Below are 19,933 nucleotides of genomic sequence, written 5' to 3' on the forward strand. Positions count from 1 at the left end.
CTTCAAAACTCTGCTTACATCTCATAAACACTGGTTGTGTAACCTACAAAACTTATTTGGAAATGCATATATACCGGACGTGATAAATACTTGCACAGTCAGTATCTGAAAAGACTGCTCCCAACATGTTAAAATAATTTTAAAAGCAATTCACTGCATGTAGCTAGTTGGAGTGCTTTGAGCCTCCAGATAAAAGGATCGCATCAGAAGCCTTGCAAGTCAGCAGCCAGTGTTATTTCAGCCCACAGAATTCCCGGGAGAAGGGGGGGAATTCAAACGAGAACATAAATTAGCCTAAAGCAGAGGCCATATGAAAGAAAAGCCGTAAGAATAGCTAACTTACTCGGTACACCTGAATTTTAGGCTTCCAGCAAGACTGTTATGATAGGCTGTTTTTCATGTCGGTGTCCGAACAGCCCACGGTTTCGGTTTGCACGAAGCGGTGGCCAACCCCTTCTTGCGCGATGACACAGCGGTGCGGAGCAGCGAGCGGCGCGCGGCTCCAGCCGGAGGCACGGCCGTCCCACTTCCGCCGCGGCCCGCTGCCAGCCGCCGCGCCTCGGGGAGGGCAGCCCAGGCGAGCAGGGCTGGCCGGGAGGGCTCAGCTAATGCTGCCGGTCCGGAGGCAGACGTGGGACCTGCTGCCCTCTACGCTGCACGCTTCTTCGTATTTGAGGTCCTACCTTAAGCGAAAAGGAACAAAACTCGTCTCTAGCTTCTCGTGTAACTTCTGAATGTGGCTTCGGCAAATCCCCCCGTTCAGCACTGCTGTTACCAAGCTGACGGCGTGAAGACACATAGCAAAAATCATGGACGAAACACCTATCACAACGGCACAACCCAAGGAAGTAGTTACTTTTAGCTCTCAAAGAGCAGTATCCATCTTCCACCTCTTGAGTTAGCAGTACTGATACTGAGGGAAGAAACCTGTTAGCTTCCCATAAAGAAGATTAATATTTTTATTAGAATTTTATGGACAAACCCCTAAATTATAACTGACTGTCCAGATGCCTAAAGCAACCAAATGTTAGTAATCAAAAGGAACTGAGATAGCTGGACCAGTTAAGGCTGCTGGAATTTGACTGATTAGGACTGCTATTTTTAAGCATAACAAATCCAAATACTTTGTATTAACTTAGAAGTTAAAAGCTGCAGTTGGAAGCTTCTTGAAATACCAGTAGTGACCCACTCTTTAATTTTATTTTTTTTTAACAACCAAATTACCTGTCATCTGTGAGGTTTTTTTTTAAAGGAAAAAAATGCCCCCTATTAAACACTTTGATCATTTTTTTTCATATTAGTCTCCATCCCCTCTATGTCAAGGGGGAAAAAGAAAAAAAAGCTCAATCAGAGAAAGGAAGTAGGAATGGAGAACACCCAAAGATAGGACACAGACTGATGAGGAAAACACCCTGTCTTTCTTAGTGAAGTACAGAGGTTTTTGTTAAATGACTACACTACTTTAATACCATTACAATTTTCGGCTATTCCAACAGTCTCCTGACCAGAGGCTTGTTTTACAGCCCTGCTTTTCAAAAGTGAAGATTGTCTCTGGTGACTGAAGCTACATCCCGCAGCCTTACACGATGGCAGCTGTCCCACGCAGAAGGCAGCTCCTGCGCTCCTACCGCTCCCAGTTTCTAGCGTCTGGTCCACACGCCTCTGCCACCAACAAAACCACCACGAGCCTCCGCAGCTCTCAGAGGCTCCATGTAGCTGACACAATTTCATTATTTTCCAAGTATGAGGTTCCCTGCTGGCAACAACTGTGAGGGCAACTCACAGGAAACAGCCCCGTGGTTTGCCACAGTCTTGCCACAAAGCACCTAAATTGAGGATCTTTGTGCCGTGACGTTCAGTCAGTCTACAGAGAACCCGAAACGGAGGTTCTCAGACGGCCCCCTTACGTCTTTTTCAGAATACTGCAAAACTGAGAGACAAACATTCCAACCTTGTTAACAGTTTTACTGACCAAAGGCAGCAATAAAATTATGCATTTCTGCTGACACTCCAAATCAACTCCATGATTTCAGATGTCTTCTATTCAGAAATGCCATCTTTCACAATAACATGTCTGTACAAAGATCACAAAAATAAAAATTTTGTGACAATTAAGTAGGGAATGTAGCAAAGAAAAAATCCCAGCAACTATACTGTCAGTAGGAACCACTTTTAATCAGAATCTTGATATTTAAACTTGTGACAGACTTTGCAGTCTGTTACAGAAATATTAGTAACTTTGTACAAAGACATTTAGTAATTAGTCTTCCCTTTCTTCTTGTTTTATTGTCTAATGCACAACAAGAGAGCAGACTGACCAATGAACTACATAAGGAGACCAAAGGCATTTCACACTGAGAACACAGGAAAGTTATAGTGGGGGAAAAAAAAGAAGAAACAGTCCCAACGTCATCTAAAAATTGCTGCAATGTTTTTGATTATATTGAAACATTTGATTTATTTTTGCTACAAAAGAAAAAAGGCCGTCTTGCCTTTTACAGAAATATTTCCTTTCAAATCCCTCTAAAATTTTTATTTTGAATTGCTATCTTTTGGAAATATCAACGGGAGAAAAAGGGCAGAAAAAAGTGCGGCTAGCCAAATGGCTTAAAAAAAAAAAAAAGTAGGAGTGACTGAAAGGGGATGTGTGTGTATGTACACACATTCACACACACACGGCAAAACCAGGGCAATAAATCTATGAATTTCACTCTATTTTAAATAATGCTATAGCATCACAGGAGACTGTTAAAATTAAAAGAAATAATTAAAAGAAAGTTTGGCCTAATTGAAGAAAGGAAGTCATGGCCAAGCAGGAAGGATAAATTTTAAATTTAAAATATCTATTGATTAAGAGTCAATATTAGACAGCATAAGGTAAATACATTTGTAATACATAATCTTCTCTGTTAATTAGTTTGGAGTGTCACAGAAACTGCAGAAGCATCAAATATTGGAGAAAATATGTAGTCTAGGCTTTCATAACCTAATATAAAGCAATTCCTGGTGATTACATTACTTTATGCTTTTTCCCATTATACTACCCTCCAATTCTTATCCTTAATAACATCACTAAAAAATGTTTCTTGGGCATTTAATGTGAAACATATGCTTATAAAACAAATAAAAAACATATAGGAAAAAAATTCTTAAAGACATATATAATAGTTAGTAAATTATATGTGAGCTTGCATTGAATCATGCAGCAGGAGACTAATTTGAAGAAACATACTTGAGAGTCCTTCTCTGTATAGCTATCTATAGGAACTACACATGGACTACTGCTTCCAGCTTAACTAAAATCAGAAAGGCACTGGCAAACTGAAGGGAACGGAAAGAAAAGCAACAAAAAATTTCGGATGTGTTTAGTGATGGACAAAAACACTGAAAGAAAGGGACAGAGTTAGTTCTTTGCACCCTTTTTCACTGAGTGGAAAGGAAAATAATTATCTAGGTAGTATAAAAGTGTCTTTAAGAGTATTATTTTACAAAAGAATTGATTAAGAGCGTGAAAAATACCATTCGAAAGCAGAAACACTTCCAGCTGATAAGATCTAATGCTGTGCAGAAGTTTCTCAGGGAAAGCAGTTTAAGTGCTTGAAATGCTGGGATATCTCCAAGTACAGAAAATACACAAAACAGTGATTACCAACTACAGCCATCAGTTTATGTGTAGCTGCCATAAGAAAATGTATTTTCAGCTCCTTAGTTCAATGCCTTACAAGACCTAAGCCTGCTTAAAAGCTGTAATCCTTCCTTCTCTTCATAGAGCATCAACTGCACGACAATATGAGAGTCACGTTTTTTTACACAGTGTCTTTTACACTAACATCCTGAAGGACTGAACCAAGCCAAGAGCTAAGAAAGCAGACAAAGAAAGTTATCACTGTTTTGATCTCATCAGGTCCTCCTGAATAAACAGGATCCAAACATATGAATACCCAAGGGTGAAAAAAGAACCACAGCCCCATAAGTCAAATTAAGTTTGCCACCGCTATTTACGAGACTGGAATTTTCTTTAAGTAATTAGGCGATTACCAAAGGACACAAGAAAGGGAAGTGTTATCAAAAGCCTATTACCCTCCAAAGGCACTACTGCCTATTTGAATGCCTCTTTCATTCCAGTTCACTACAGTTTCTAGCAACACATGAAGAACACTCCTAGTGGTGCTGAATGCTGGTAGACACCAGCTGCTTTCTAGACCATTGCAGGGGCTGAAGTCACATCATATGTTCTTTGCTTCTTTAAGAGAGACTGTTTTCTTAATTGTGCATTACCTTAATGGTAGAAGGTGCTCCACTTGTCTGTGTTTTGGAGGGCTGCCTGGCACTAGCACTTGCTGATATCTTCTGCAGAATAAAAGAAACACAGAACAAATGTCAGAAATGTTTATGAAGAAAAAGAAAAGTCATGTAAAATTCCGTATTAAAAAAATAATTCTTTTAATAGTCCATTAGAACATGTTATGGAAGATCGAGTAATCCAAAAATAAATTCTCCTATATAACTTTAATTCACACATACATATTTCAGATAGCTTTGCCAAGGCCAGAATGGGCTGAATTCTTTTGTACTCTTTGAAGGAGTATATAAAAATCTATGCTATTTCATGTAGCAGACACACTCATTTTAATTAACAGTTAAACCAACAATAATCACATACAAGTACTGACAGGAGTCAGAATTTAATAAAAAGTATCAATGAAAATATGATGGGTAAGCTATTGCTGCACAGAAATAACTTAAATGATAATGCAGAAGGCAACATTACAGATCAGGCAGAGAAGTAAATATACAAAACTCAGGCCAAAATGATGGCTTTGCTCGTTTAATAAATACACTTGTAGCTGAAACAAAAACATTACATTTCCTTTGAACCTCCAGTTCTGTACCAATGCAATTCCATTAGTAGCAAGTATCACTAAGTATCACTGGAACAACTCAGTGACTGTTGAAATCAGATCTAACGAAGACTACAAAAATCAGCTATTAGTAATAAACAGAGCAAAAAGCATCAGATTTTGGAGGCAGCACATGGATGAGACCTATTCATTTTCTCTGGTAAGTGGAAGATTACGAATGAACACTTCCATGGTTCTCTGCAAGCAGGGAAGGAAGTCTGCAGAACGGTAATTCAGAGACCCAATAAGCAAACTAGTATTCAGACTCAGAAGCACCAATTTTCAAGCAAGAAGAGACTGCAGAAGACCTGCAGTCTCAGGGCTGTCTTTCATTAAGGTAATTGCCACCTCATGTTCTCCTTCTGATGTAGCTTTAAAAACAGGAGGGAATCTCTCTTACATAAAGCAAGCTGCACATTCAAGATTAAAGCAGAACTCCTCTGCACAGTCAGACTCTGGTCAGAGCCTGGCGCAGGGCACCATATTCTGTTCCCATGTACATAACATTAACATCACAGAAACGTGACCCAGCATCACAGATTCTGACACATAAAGTATGACATTTACCTCAAAGATTTCACACTTAAGTTTGATCACACTGAGAACAGTGACATCCAAATAAGACACTGTATAATACTGCAAAGCCTAAGTGCAATGGTGGTTTCCCTCTTCCCCACTATAATTCACCTCTTCCATTCCCTTAAGAAACAGTGGTCTTCCAGCCCTGTGAGACAGTGTTCCTCCAGGCAGGAGAAGGAAGCATAATGTATTACAGCTTTGAAGAGACAGCACTGAGATGCTGAGCATCTTGGATTTTATCTCTGATTATTACCAAGTATTATCCACAAACCCTCCCATTCAACTTTTAAATAAGCTATTAAGTTGTTGGAAGAACACAAGATTTAAGTGCTGTTTATTTATAAGCCTTTCCATTCCCAAAAGAAAAAATCCTCAAAAAGAACAGCTGTCTTGAGAACAACCAATATTGTGAGTATGACTTCAGTATATTACCACTACGGCTCTCCATGTCTGTCCCGCAGCCAGCTGAAATGACAACCTTTGGTTTACAAGCTAAGTTTACAAACAGACTCCATTTCTTCCTGTGTCATGAAGAGTCTTACATCGTAACAACTCACAACGAATACTAAAAATTCACCAAAGTAATGTTATTTTTTAACTATTTACTGCACACTGGCCAAAGAAAAATCAAAACGGAAGAGGAAAACAGACAAAGAAGCACTTTACTCATTAAAAACACTTCACTCTTCTGTTTGCAGATCTATCTCGCAATACCTTATTTCCCTCTGGCCACTAGATGTCCCCCGGGCTTCAGCAGCAGACAGCTCACCACCTCCCTCCTCCGTCAGACACGCAGGGCTCCACCTCACCTCGTTTCAGCAAACTAGGTGGACATCTAGGTTTCCTCTACACTGCACACGGTAGGCCAAAGCACCCTGCAGAGAGGTCTTTCTCTCTCATGAACTGTTCAAGGAATATAGAGATCTTATCTACAGTGTGACTTTTTTGATTAAATGAAAAATATGAATACATCTGTAACTGTGCATAAATAGAACATTTTTACGGACATATTGATGTTTTTCATTTACTGACTTCTTTTAAAAGAGGGGAGAATTAAATTCTGAACTTCTAGAATGATACCCGTAATATTGCAGCATCCTATTAACAGCCTGTGTTTCTCCCACTACTTAACCCAAAATTACTTTCAGTAGATTAGTATACTGCTCAAGCAAAGCTGCACCCTGAAACCTGGAAAGCACTGTATTTGGGGTTGTAAGAAGAACTAAAAACCAAAAAAGCAGCAATGCAGTTTAAAATAAAGAATTTGTCACCAAATAATAAACAGGAAAAAAACTCACAAATGCTGTAATCAAACAGTTACTGAAGAATCTCCTTAATTGGAGCCAAGAACAGGCATCCTAACAAATTTTTACCAGCCATACTGTCTTTACTCAGCAGTGTTTTCGTGGACTCCAAGTAAACCTAATGTTTGTTTAGGATAGGGAATCCTGAACTACAGCTGTCAGGATTAAAAAAAAAAAATCACAGAAATCTAGAAGTTAACTGTTAGAGCAAAGAATCAATTCTAAACATTTCAATGCCAATTATCCCTATCACCCTTCCAAAAGAAAGAATGTATTTCCTGCTATAAAGAATAATAAGCTAAACAAGCAGCACACATTTCAGTTTCACTGCTTGAGAGCATGACTGTAAATGGCAGGGTTTGATGGGGATGGCCTTGTTTCATATCATATGTGGTCCCATTCTAAGCCAGGGCTTCAAATTCCTAGGATATATGACCTTGTTTTTCTCTTAGTACAGCATTTTTACATTAAGACATTCTGCTGTTGCACAGACTACATTTTTAGACTGATGCATAAGCTCTGCTTGACAGTTCACTATGCTAATAAAAAGAAAATAGAGCTTTCAAAATTATGTGCAGTTAATAACGAAAGCAGGCTTAAATCCAATCATCTGAGTCAATTCAAAACGTAGTAGGGGCATCTCAGAGCTATCTATATGCATATGTTAACCATACAGTCACGTCCAATGGAAGTGTTTGGTTTGCATCAAAACTATGATTTATACATGTATTGTGTAGTAAAGTACACTTCAACCTGCAATGGACAATGTCACATCTATGTATTTTTAAGTACACTGGAACTTTGTATTTCTGTAAGTAACTAATCTGAATAACAGCCAGCTGAATTCTACCCTATCACCTCTGTTTCTCCTACAAGTGTTATGGTTAATGCACACACTTCAAAGTTATCATGTCTTATTCCAAAATATTATTAAAATGAAAGCTCAAGACTGTATCTAAAAACCAAAATATCCTTACTCTGAAATCCACAAAGTTAATCACGACCACCTAGCACTTCAGTATGCTTCATGGAAGATTAGGGCAGGATTAGGACTTGTACTTTAATCAGTTGAGCCCAGACTCCCATAAGAAAGAGTTCCTCTTTTTTTGCCACCCTTTCTCCCCCAAAAGCAGCCCTCTCAAGGGGCAATACTGACCACAGCATTCAACAACAGAACAGCGGGACCACGTGTTACCCTCCACTCCTGCAACACTGCTCGACTTCCATAGACAAGTGGAAGGCTTCACGTGGGACCTGTCTGGCCCCTCTCACTTGGATGCCACCAGAGCCCCATACCCTGCCACCCTCTGCCAACAGCCAGGGCAAGTTCAAGAGGGCGAGGGCACCACGAAGAAGCCTGGCGGATGCCAGCAGACCGATGAATTTAATGGGGCGAGGCAGAGGGAGCGCCTGGCTCACCGCACCACCAGCGGTCCAAACACGAGACTCTTCAGGAAGCTCCCACTTATTATTTATGTGCAAAGTGGCAAATGGTAACAGGCAGCAAGCTGCAACTTTGTATTATCACACAAGAAATGCCTTACTGGGTCAGGCCAAAGGTTTACCTGTCCTGTTTCCTTGTCTCAACAGTAGCCAACAGTGGATATAAAAAATTAAAAAAGATGATGTAAAAATGGGATAGGTATGTGGTGATACACCTCCCAGATAATCTCACAGATTCAAACAGTTTGCAGCCCAGCGACTTCTTAATTTCAGAGTATTGTATAAACTGCTCTGAGCTTCTCTTCAGTGAATTTGCCCCATGTCCCCTTGAATTTGATCTTTTAGCTTCCAAAGACTTCTAAAATGCTAGTACCTTGGTGGAATATGAAGCTTAGAGTGAGCTGAAACTGGTGGAAAGGCACATGAAAGCTGAAGATGATGTCGAGATGAGGGGTAAAGAACACCAGTGGTCTCTCAAGAGCTAACACTTCACATGCAAAATTGTCAAAACCTTGGAATATTGGGAAGGAAAGAAAGGAAATTTGCAATTTCTTATGTGCACCCGCTTTGCAATGGCACGCTGCAAGCATGTTGACTCAGGACCATAATGTCAAAACACAGTAAGCAAAGAGAAGGATGGATATGGGAAAACTGCAGCACAGTATGCATTTATACTGGGTTCCAGGTGCACACCAGCTGTAAACACATGCAACAGCTTGAAGTGCATGAGCAACCACCAATTTGAACAAGAATCATTTCTTTTCTGTTAACATCCACCACATGCACACAAGCAATAAAAACATTTAATTAAAGTAGATTTAGAGTCTCAAGAAGGGTCCAATGAGTATAACGGATTTCAAGTTCTGAAAATCAAGACACAAAGAGTTAAGGTATACACCCTTGTGACTTGAATCTTTGTCCCTGGGCAGTGCATGATATGCCCATAACACACACACTTCCTCTTCGAACTGTGCCAATAAACAGCCTACATCTCCCTTAAAATCACATGTTCTAACATGCTTAAGTTGTATTTTGCTTTAACAAATCTTTTGCGTATTTGTACAATACTACATGACACATGTCAAGACACAGCTGTACATTCAGTTGCTCCTCATTACACTCACAGATTACGTATCTCTCAACCTAAAGCTGACCTGTCCCTGTGGCAACTAGATCCCTCAACCTGTCTACATTTGAAGCTTAAGTAGCATAGCTGGAATGAGGCAAACTCGATTTAAGCACAAAGGTGTCCCTTTCCTTTGATAACATGTATAGAGTAATCAAGCAGAGGGGATCAGTCTTTCCAAGGGAAGCATGACCCTGTAAAGCCGGATACCAGAGTCGTATTTGTTCTGAGCAAATTGCTCCGATACCCCTCTAGTGTGCTAGACATAGCGGTACTGCGTATCAGTGTGACTGAAGTGCTCCCAGGTAACTGCCTTTGGCTGCTACAAAGGAGCAGAGTTACAGTAAAATGGGAATGCTGTCTTAGGGCCACATCTTAGTTTTTGTTTTAGGAAACAAACACTAAATTTAGCATTTCAGAAGGAAGAGAGGGCTGAGCTAGAATCTTTAATACTGCGGTAAACTTTTTTTTTATGCTTTTGGCTACTGAGTAAGAAAAGTAAGTGCGGACCCTTGGGAAGAGAAGAAGGAAGGAAGGATTGTGTGCATCTACTTCCCAGGCAGGACAGCCATCAAGCAGAACGGGGGTTACTGGATACTACTGCTTAACTCACCTACTTGCTGTCTCTTCCAGTCAGCCACTCAGTATGCTTTAGCTGTGCTATTTCAGCCACGTCAATGTAGTAAAGTAAAATGGATTTTGAAAGTTCATTTTTAAGTGAGGAGTAGGCACTAGCTGCCAGCTAAACTACACATACCGTGCAGGAAGAAAGCCTTCTCCATAATTCAAATGGGAACACTCCCTGACTTCAGGGAGTTCAGGATCTCTCCTCTAAGCTTTGAGGAAGCTATGCATCACATTGCTGTTTACACCAGCCTGTACTTGGCAACCTGGTTTCTTTTCTCTCCCACTAAATTGTTGGATGACCTTAAGTAAGCCAATTCCAGCCCTGTGCTTCAGCTCCTCCTCTCCAGATTTTATCTATGTCATTCAAATAACATTGCTCACCTCCTTTACACAATGTTTTAAGAGTACAACATGTGAGAGAAACACTGGAAAGTTAAAAAGTAAAATTACTCCCTGTAGAAAAGGTCTTATAAACCTGTAGAAAAGGTATGTAGTCATAGATAAAGAATGCATGCACCTTGCAAAGATTATACATGATTCCAAAACTACAGTGTTATTATAAGATTATCTTCAAGCTGATAACTCCTAACTCTTTTAATGCATGATTTTATTGTACTATGATGCTAGGAACGGAAAAGTATTACTGAGTCATTTAATCGCCCTGCACCTCTATGCAAAACAATGTCTTACCAAAGTAGGATTTCTATTTACAGTAAATCTGCTGTGCTTTTTCCTAATCTAGCTGCAAGTCTCCAAGAAGAAAAGGCTTCCGCAAGCTTCTTCAGAGGCCTATTCCACAACTCAACAGCATGCATTTTGAACTCTCCTTGATGTTCTGGCTAATAACTGTCTCCTACTCATATTTGTGTCAGCCTAATCAGTTCCTACCTTTACTCATCTGAGCTTTACGCCTTTCTCTCACTCCTTGAGGATTTATATATCCTAAAGATCTGAAAGACAGGCTCATTTATAGTTCTTTTTAGCTAAACTATGAACATACACAGGCTTTTAAAAGTTTCCCTTCAATATGAATATAAGCTCTTCAAATTCCTGATCATTACCAAATCCTTTCTGGTAGTGACATGTGTGCCCAAAACAAAATATTCTGGGCATGGTTGTCTGCAGTTCTCTATAGAAATACTATAAAACTCTACTTCAAAAATTGGAGACTACAGGAATAACACACAAATGATCTCAGACTTGTAAACTAAAAGATAACATTAGTGACTCTTGGAAAAACAGTGCAAAGATCCTAAATTGCTACTTCAATTACTTAAGAAATTGGAGAGTTCTGGAGGTAGTAGTCAATAGTGGTAGAGCTGGTGCCATTTCACCAGCCTAAGGAAAAGTATTTTGATCTACTTTTGCTTTTAAACACTGTCAAGCCAATTACAAGCCAGAAAACTGAAAAGTCAAATATACCAAGAACATTAAGAAAAAAACTAAACCATCTAGAGAAGAAAGAAGAACCAAATTTCCAGGCTAGACAAGCCTTTCTTGATATTGGGCCAGGAAAGAAAGGTAATTGCTTTAATCACCTACCTCAGAGGACTGTAATGTAAGTGTTCACTGGCCTCAAATTGCACAGGAGTTAAGTATACTATAGCTTTGGAGCTAAATATACAGCTTAGACAAAGTTATTTTCCAAATAATAGCTTGCGATATGAGCAAAGTATCAGGTGTACCTATTTCTGGTTTCCAATGTCTCAATAATTGACATTTAAAGCCAACAAGTAGACAGTTAGTACTAGACGTGTCTATGAATTACTCTGTTTCTGAATCTCCTCTCTACCTTCCATGGGGAAGTACTGTTCCTACTTGCAGTTGCAGAGGCTGTTGGGGAGCGCATGATCAGCACTGGTGCTCACCCACAGTACTTGCCTCCTGGCCTGGATGGCACTGTCTCTGCACCACGAGCCTGACTCCCAGTAGCACACAAGGACGTGCCTGGTGGCTAATGAATGGAGGCCCAGGGCTTGCGGCTGCTGGGAGAGAGGTGACCCTTCACAGTACTGTTCCTGACACTGCCTGTCCACAATCCCTACAGCTTTCGATTGGTAACAACAGCCATTACAATCAGGCTACAAAACTGCGTGTCATAAACGCAAAGATAGAGTCCAGCAAGGACTCTTGAACTATAAATACCAATTCCTGATGAAGAAGAACACTTCATAGATAAGTATGTTTCTAAAATACTACATCAACCACACATTTGCAAGTGTGTCAGGAGATGGCCCAGATGTGCACTATCCACGTAGGAATCTTCCCTTTGGAAGAAAAGCCAGGATGCAGACAAGGTGGGAAGAACCACAGCGCACTCCACTTCATCCTTGCTTCTGGACAACCAAAAAACCAGTACCATAAGATGCATAACAAAGTGCACTTGCACAGCAAAACACACCCATCCACTGAGATCCTGAATTTCCATTGATACTGACAGGAAACATTTAGTGAAAGGAGGAGCAGATAAAAAAATGTTTCCATTAGGCTGCTAAATGGTACAAGAAAGAACTATGCATTTCTGGAATGAACTGTATGTGACTACAGTCATCAGTCAATTATCTGAAAACCACCACTTTGTCATCAGAAGAAAAAAAAATCTGTATATGAGGGAATTCATTACCAACTTTTCTTCTTAATATGATGAAACACCTGAATTTACCTGTGCTGCTTCTGCTTTTTTCTCTCCTGATCCTGAAGAAGCTCCACTTGTCTTCTCACCGCGCTGTAAGTATAGAAAATAAATGCATAGTTATTAAGATCATAAATTACACCTTGTATGTAGAGAGATTTCCAAATATCTTAGTGTATGTACGATCTGTTTTGCCTGCCGTAGTATGAGAGAATGGAACATTATAAGCTTTCTCACTAACCGATTACAGAACTTCAAGTAATCTGTCAGATCATCTGGAAGTGAAATCACGCTTGAAAAGTAATGTCTTTCAGGGCAATATAGTTAACACTGTTGTGTGTGTGTGAAGAGTTCTGAAAGATACCTAAACTTAGCACTCATTATTCATCTGCACAGCGCTCTCTAATGGATACCTGCTTCAGTAACGCTGTCAGTCCCACAGATTTCAGTAGAAATCCAACAGGTCTCTCAGAGACCAACATGACTCATGCAATCATGAGCATCCGCTCCAGTATCTGAACTGTCCTCAGAAACACTCCAGTCCAGTGCCCACTATGCCCAGCCCTCCTTACCTGGAGGACAGCTGTTACTGTGATTTCTAGAATTATGTTGTTGATATGCAAAACATAATCTCTGTAACGATTCCAGCACAGAGGCACGTTAGCGAATCCAGTTCCACTAGATTCCCCAAACCTCCTCCATCTTTCATTCCATTCAAGATATTAAACTTCTTGCTTTCACCTAAGCTGAAGTGAAGCCCATTTGTCCCCAGCGCGCTGTAACACACAGGAAGACGCAGTTCATTCAGCATGCACACTGGCATTCAGATCTTGCAAGCTTCACTTTATAGAGCTCTAAAAAGTGGTGAATATGATCCCTCAAAAAAATCTTTTCCAAAAACATGCTGTTTAATCTTCATAACAAAGAAAGAGGCTCTAGATTTTATAATGACTATAAATGGCAACATAATATAGCTATTACCTAGCATCTCTGATATTGTAACTTTCCACAGCCACCCAAACATGCGAGAATGGGGATCCATCTCTGTTCTGTTTTAAGTAAAGAGAGATGATTTGGACCTATTTATTTCTCTACTGCTTTGTGGGTTCAGTAGCAGGAAGTTAGCTAACCCATTAAAGCAATGAGTTTCTACAGCATTTTTTTACATGGATATAAGGAGAAAGTAACGATCCATATATCACTGCACTATCTTCAACTAGAATGTGTTCAAGAGCATCAGACAGCTTGGGAAAACAGTACAGTTGAACGCAGTGAACTTTTAGTAAAACTAAAAGAGAAAACATTACTTGTCTCTAATTTATTTCAGTTATGGCAGTACAGGACAAACGTTTCAAACATTCCTTTTAACAAAACCCTAATAATTCAAGTTTTTAAAATGAGTTTGGGCATCAATTGGATACTTAAGTCGATAGGTTTTAGTTTTAAAAATACTATTCTCATCTTACAATTTTTCCTCTTCAGAGGCAAAACAATCCACTTAAGCTGTTTTTTCACGTAATAAGTGAACTCATTCACAGCCCCATAAAAGCACTTTTAATACAGACACAATTAAACCAGCTATCTGTGCTTTTTACCAGTATAGTAAAAGCATACCACACACATACCGGTAAAAGCAACATCAGCAAAAGTGCTTTTGCTGACAAAATATTAACTGTACTAGGGTATAGCTGTAAGTTGCAGGAAGTAGAGCTCCTACCTAATAAAACTCTAACGTAGACTAGGCTCTAGTCCTAAATGGATATTCTCAGCAACAACACTCACTCACAGCACTCTAAAAGCCAAGTGCTACCCTCATTCCAGTTACGCAGGTCTTACTGTTATCTATGTAGATAGCATCTAGCTTGTGTATAATTGTGCAAGTATACTGCACGTAATGATAGGATTTCACTGGCTCGTCTGATGGGATATTTATTTTCATGAAAGCTGGCTAACAATGCAGGCTTGCCTTTCTGTACACGATCTGTGTTTTGTTGTTTTTATTTGTTTCTTCAGTTTGGGCATAGTTATAAAAGCAGTAACACCAATTTAAGTCCAAAATGAATATGCCTTTTTTTTTTCCTCTTCTTTTTTTAAATCAAGTCATAGTTTAAGGAGTTTTACACCCCAATTCCTCCCCAGTCTCCCTAGCTCTATCTATGGAAGGCAGGCGCCTTACCTAGTTCATACTGGGCATGCCAAATGTCTCCCTTCCTCCCCAAGTCCGTCACCTAGTTTCCATACGGAGGAAACCCAGGCCAGAGAGGAGCCACAGCATCAACAGGAGCCTCATCCCAGGACTGTGTCCCAGCGGATGGATGAAGCTCAGAGCATCCCCCTCTTGGGTGTCAAGGCATGTACATTTGGAAATTAAATGCCTGCAGACGCTGCTCCAGAAATCTAAGCCAGCATCTATAATAATGACACTTTGACTTAAAATCCAAATACTATTTAGCAGTTGGAACAAAGCACATATGTCCAGATCAAACTATTTTTTAATCCAAAGCCAGTTAGAGTCAGGCAGCTATATAATACTACACACCAGTAGTCTCTGGTCTCAGATAAGAAAGCAGCCTATGAATGTATTATCTCACTTAAAAGTTTGCCATCCTGAGGAGATAATGCACAAAAGTACAACTTTCTCGTATACTTTCTGGGTAGACCACATCGGTTCCCTGAGCATATTTAAAATAAAGAGAAGAGTTTAAAATGTTCTTTAACCACTCTTTGCTGCTCTGTATTTCCAAACTTTGAACCTTCTAGTTAAAAAGAAAAAAAAAATCAATCTGTTTAGCAAGAGAATAAGCTAACCTTTTCTGTGCCAGTATGCACATCTTGCTCCTTTACAACCCCAACTGGTTGGGAGAGGTGGCTTTTTCTTTGGCCATTCTTTCATTACAAAGCCAAATCAATGTATTCACACAGTAATAACATATCCATAACCAGGCCAACAGACAGCAGTGGCTCCAACTCGGTCACAAAACCACTCAGCATAGAGTTTGAATCATTCTTTTAAGTAACAACAGTTTCCAGCAGTTGCTGGAGAATTAAGTTGCCCCAAAATATTTTCCCACTTTATTAACCCATAACACAGTAAGCTAAACCACCTATAATCTTTATTTGGAATCAAAACATCTTCACAAAATCTATCCCAAAATAAACAAAGAAAAAGAAGTATCATAAACAAGAAAGTTTATCTTAAGATCATCATCATCACCATCTACAGTGTACAAAAACGCATGGCACTATCATTTTATAGCTATACTTGCAATTTCTGATACAAAGAACAATTATAAATCAGAAAATTCATGACCTAAGTGAAAAGGACAGAGCAAAATATTAACAACTGAACTCACAACTGCATTGTCAGTCTGCACTTGCAAAAATCAGACCCCAGCTAAAGGTCTTGCTTCAAGACAAGACCGAAAGTCTTTCCAGGCCTTCAGAGTCCCATCAGCATTAACAGGCCCTTGGTTCAGAGCCATTACATGGCATCTTGGAGGACTGCAGTGACGACATCCAGTAACTGGGTAAGAAGGGAAGTCTACTTGCCAGATTCTCAGCTAATGTCAAATAACACAGTGCCACAGATATTAATGGAGGCATATCATTTTATGCTAGATAGGAATCTGGCCCTTGTTCTCAGCTGAAAGGGCGAAAATGACCCATGAGATCTGTGATGCTTTTCTGAGAACAGCAAGATGGAGAGATGTGTCAAGGAACTTCAGTCAAGAGGCGTAAGGAATGGATAGGTGACAACTAGACTCTTCTTACAGCAATCACATTCTGCTTTAAATACACCATCCAGGAAAAACATTGGTAGAACAACTAATTCATCCTTTTTGCATGTTTCCCTTCCCTCCACCTTCTCTCTACACATTTTATGCTTTGCTTATTCCTCCTCAGATCATAATGTCTTCCAGTGAGAACTGCGTAAGACATGGCCAGCACTGGACAAAAGGGGACTCCAGCCTCACGGGAGGTTAGTGGAGGTTAGCAGGTGATATTCTGGTGCAAATGATTATAAAGACTGATTTCCAAAAGAGCATGTGGAGGAATGGCTGCCTAACCTGAAAACATCCAGTAAGGCTCAGTACCTTTTCACACCTCAGACTCGATGACTCTGGACTACAAAGCTCTTTAATATTCCTATCATCATTTAACACAGCAATTCCCAAGCTTTATTTGCAACTTTGTGCCACCTTCACCATGTTGTATAACTGATTTGACTTAACACAGTGAATGACACTGAAACACATTACTAATCACGTGTCAAAGCTACTTAGAGCAATCTACAAGTATGATTAGAAATTCAAGGGATTCATCTACCTGAATACAGACACTTGGCAAATACCTTAACACAATGTTTTCTGTGAAAGTCACCTTATATAATGCACATTTTCTCTAAAGCTTTGACGGAATGTAAACTTTTAAACTCTTCCACAAAAAGACAAACTGCTTCCTTGTGTGACTAAAGTAGAAAGAAGACATTTTAAGCAATTGCAGGTTCAGTCACAGTAATGAGCGGTAACGTAAGGTCAGCTAAACCACCACCAAAGAGCAGTGGTTTACTTCAGGAGCATCCAGCAAGCTGAAACTATTCCTGGCAATGCTGCCAACTACCTGCAGTTAAGAATATGTTTTAGAAAAGAGGCTCACTACGGATTTTTTCCAATGCAGAAGCAATCCTGCAGATTGTTTCCAGAAATAGAGATTATGCCTTATGCTGCAAATCACCCTGTTTTCACCCAATGATAAAGTCCTGACGGCCAGAAAGCCTGCACTGGCCAGAAGATGACGAAAAACAGGCAGCAGCACGAAAAAGCCCAGTTTTCGATGCTGCTTACGTTCAGCACAGGCTGAGCTCAGGGGGAATCCAGGGGAGCGCGGGCACAACGCACCGCCACCGAGCACCCGCAGCGCGCCCTCCCGCACCGACCACCCCCGCCAGCCTGCGAGCAGCCGGCCGCGGAGCCGCCCCCGCCGCCGCCCCCCCAGGGCGCCCGGTACTTACCATCGCGTACCACCACCGCGCGAACGCCATGGCCGCGATCCACCGTCCTCGCGGGCCGCCCCGCCCGCCCGGCCCGGCCCGGCCCGGGGGCGGCGCTGCGGCGGGAGCGGCCCCGCGCCCGGCCCCGCCCAGCGCCGCGCCCGCGGAGGGGCCTGCGGCGGCCCCCGCCCCCCCCGCAGGCCTTGGGCGGCGGCGCAGCGCCGGGACCCCGCGCCCCGGCCAGGCCGCCCCGCTCCGCGTCTGCCCGGCCCCAGCCGCGGGAGCGGGCCCGCCGCCGGCCCTGCGCGCCGAGCCCCCGCGCCCCCCGCCCGCCCGCCCAGCGCCAACCTACCGGCCGGGCCGCCGCGGGCGCGGCGGGGGGCGGCGGCGCCCCCCGGGCGGGCTGGGACATGGCTCCGCGGGCAGAAGCGCGGGCGCCGCGCTGCCCCGTCAAGCGGTTTTTCCGCTGCGCCCGGAGCCAGCGCGGGGCGCGGCCCGCCCCGTCCCGTCCCGTCCCGTCCCTCCTCTTCCTGCGGGCCGGGCCGCGGGGCTCGGCCTGCCTTGGGCCGGTGCCCGAGGGGCGTACAGCGGGCTCCCACCTGCCCCTCGGGTGGCTGCGGCGCTGCCCGAGGAGGCAGCCTGGCACCCACTGGGAGGGCTGCTCCTCGCCCCCAAGGATGAGACTTTCAGGCAGCAAAACGCCTCTTAACGCAGCACGTCTGGTCCAAAACTAGCTTGGCCTTCCTCCCCCGCCCCCAATGTTTGGGGAGAAATACAGACACTTTTCCTAGGTCACGTTGCAAGTGGAAGTGCTGAAGGAAAACTTCTCTCACGGAAGTCAGTCCCTCAGCCTTTCTGTTCAGTTTTGACATCCGATCCCGAAGTAATGCCTGGAGCCGCTCCCAGCTCCCCTGGGGGCATCGCTCTTGGGATGCTCATCCAAAGCGCTCTGCCTTCCCTGCGCGCGGGCCAGCAGTAGCTCCAGGCACCTTCCTGTTCCTGTAACTCAGGCTCTCTCAGCAGCCATCCCCAAACCCTAAAATTGCTTATAATGCAAGAGACTTTCCCTTCAAATTAATAGTCTCAGTTCTGAAGTCTGTCCCATATCCTGTAGTTTCAGTTGTAGCATTAAAACTCATATATTTAGCATTTACTGCAGCTCAGGTTGTTAAATCCAAAAGCCCTCAATGTCTGATTTTTTTTTTTAAGAGTAAGTTCTGAAGGTACAAATCTATGTGACTCTACACAAATGAGTTGCCCAAGATGTACAATCAGCTCTTCCAAATACAGCTGGAATAATTAATGGTCAATCAAAGCTGCTGGAAGATTAAGCCTGACTAAATGAACCAGATCAAATGCTGGAAAATTCTCCATGAATACAAACAGTATAATCCTGAGCCTGAAAGACTTGATTTGGTTTGGTCAAGTGCTGTTCCTAGGGATGTGCAGCTGAAATGGAAGATTCACCATTTAAGATTTTCCAGTGAAGACCTTCCTTCTCCAAGACCTCAGTGAAGAAACAAGCTAGGATCAATGTATAGTAAATAACCTTCAAACTTTCTGGCAAGAATGATGTAATTAATAACATGAAGTGAACCTTCAGTGAAAGGGGGTTCAAAATGCAATAATTATCTATAAACTGAATTAGACACAGATCTTGGGTGGGCCAAGGTGAGTCCCTAGAAGCCTTGGGGATGGCTGTAACCCCCGGAGAGGAAGGAAGGTTCAGACACATCATTTCCCTAAAGCCTTGCTTAACATGCCTTTTGGCTAGCTCTGTGCAGATTTTTTCACTAGCCTTTGAAGTGATTAAGCCCATGACATCTATGAATTTTGCATTGCACTCTAAGGGTCAAGTGCCTAAAATTTTAAGTACACAGCCCTTAACTAAGTTCTGTATTGCAGGCTGTGAATATGTAAAGCAGTAACAGGACTGGTCTATGAGGATGTGCATGTAGGCAAGATGCTCCAGAGGAAGTAAAGGTGAGGGACGTGTTTAATGCACGACTTTTACGCCAGTCTTTTGCATGTTATTTTATCCGGGATCGCTCAGACAGGTCTAACAGATAGGACTGCATTCCTAGGCTGCAGGCAGGGGATCCTCCCTGCTGGCACAGTGCTTCAGGAGGCACTTACTGTGCTTCACTGGTTTTATTGCTATGTGCCTGATGACAACAGCTGAAGCTGCCAGTAATTGAAATTATAAAGTTACATAGTAACAAGGCAGTAGTATATGAAACACTTGGTCATCTGGGTCTGTATCATGCAGAGTCCTGAGGGTTCGGCTCCTCCAGAAGCACACGGTCAACTTTAAGCTCTCCTGCTAACAAG

At 42.0% G+C, this 19,933-nt stretch overlaps 1 protein-coding gene across 7 annotated transcripts in view; it reads right to left on the minus strand.

Annotated features, from left to right (window-relative positions):
- The window catches only part of LOC112980282 (calpastatin), a 62,088-nt gene extending 43,747 nt beyond the window's left edge, over positions 1 to 18,341 (minus strand). For 2 of the 7 annotated variants that reach the window (XM_064499674.1, XM_064499679.1), the window contains exons 1-3: positions 17,955 to 18,338; positions 12,643 to 12,705; positions 4,279 to 4,350 (exon numbers count right to left, since the gene is read on the minus strand). In XM_064499674.1, coding sequence (XP_064355744.1) covers positions 4,279 to 4,350; positions 12,643 to 12,705; positions 17,955 to 18,014 — 195 coding nt within the window. In that variant the 5' untranslated portion in view covers positions 18,015 to 18,338. Of the gene's footprint in view, positions 1 to 343; positions 530 to 4,278; positions 4,351 to 12,642; positions 12,706 to 17,623; positions 17,765 to 17,954 lie in introns of those variants that run through there. The other 5 variants (XM_064499675.1, XM_064499678.1, XM_064499676.1 and 2 more) reach the window with 5 other exon arrangements.
- Positions 18,342 to 19,933: the final 1,592 nt, after the last annotated feature.

This window comes from Dromaius novaehollandiae, chromosome W, assembly GCF_036370855.1.
Source record: "Dromaius novaehollandiae isolate bDroNov1 chromosome W, bDroNov1.hap1, whole genome shotgun sequence".
NCBI lineage: Eukaryota > Metazoa > Chordata > Aves > Casuariiformes > Dromaiidae > Dromaius > Dromaius novaehollandiae.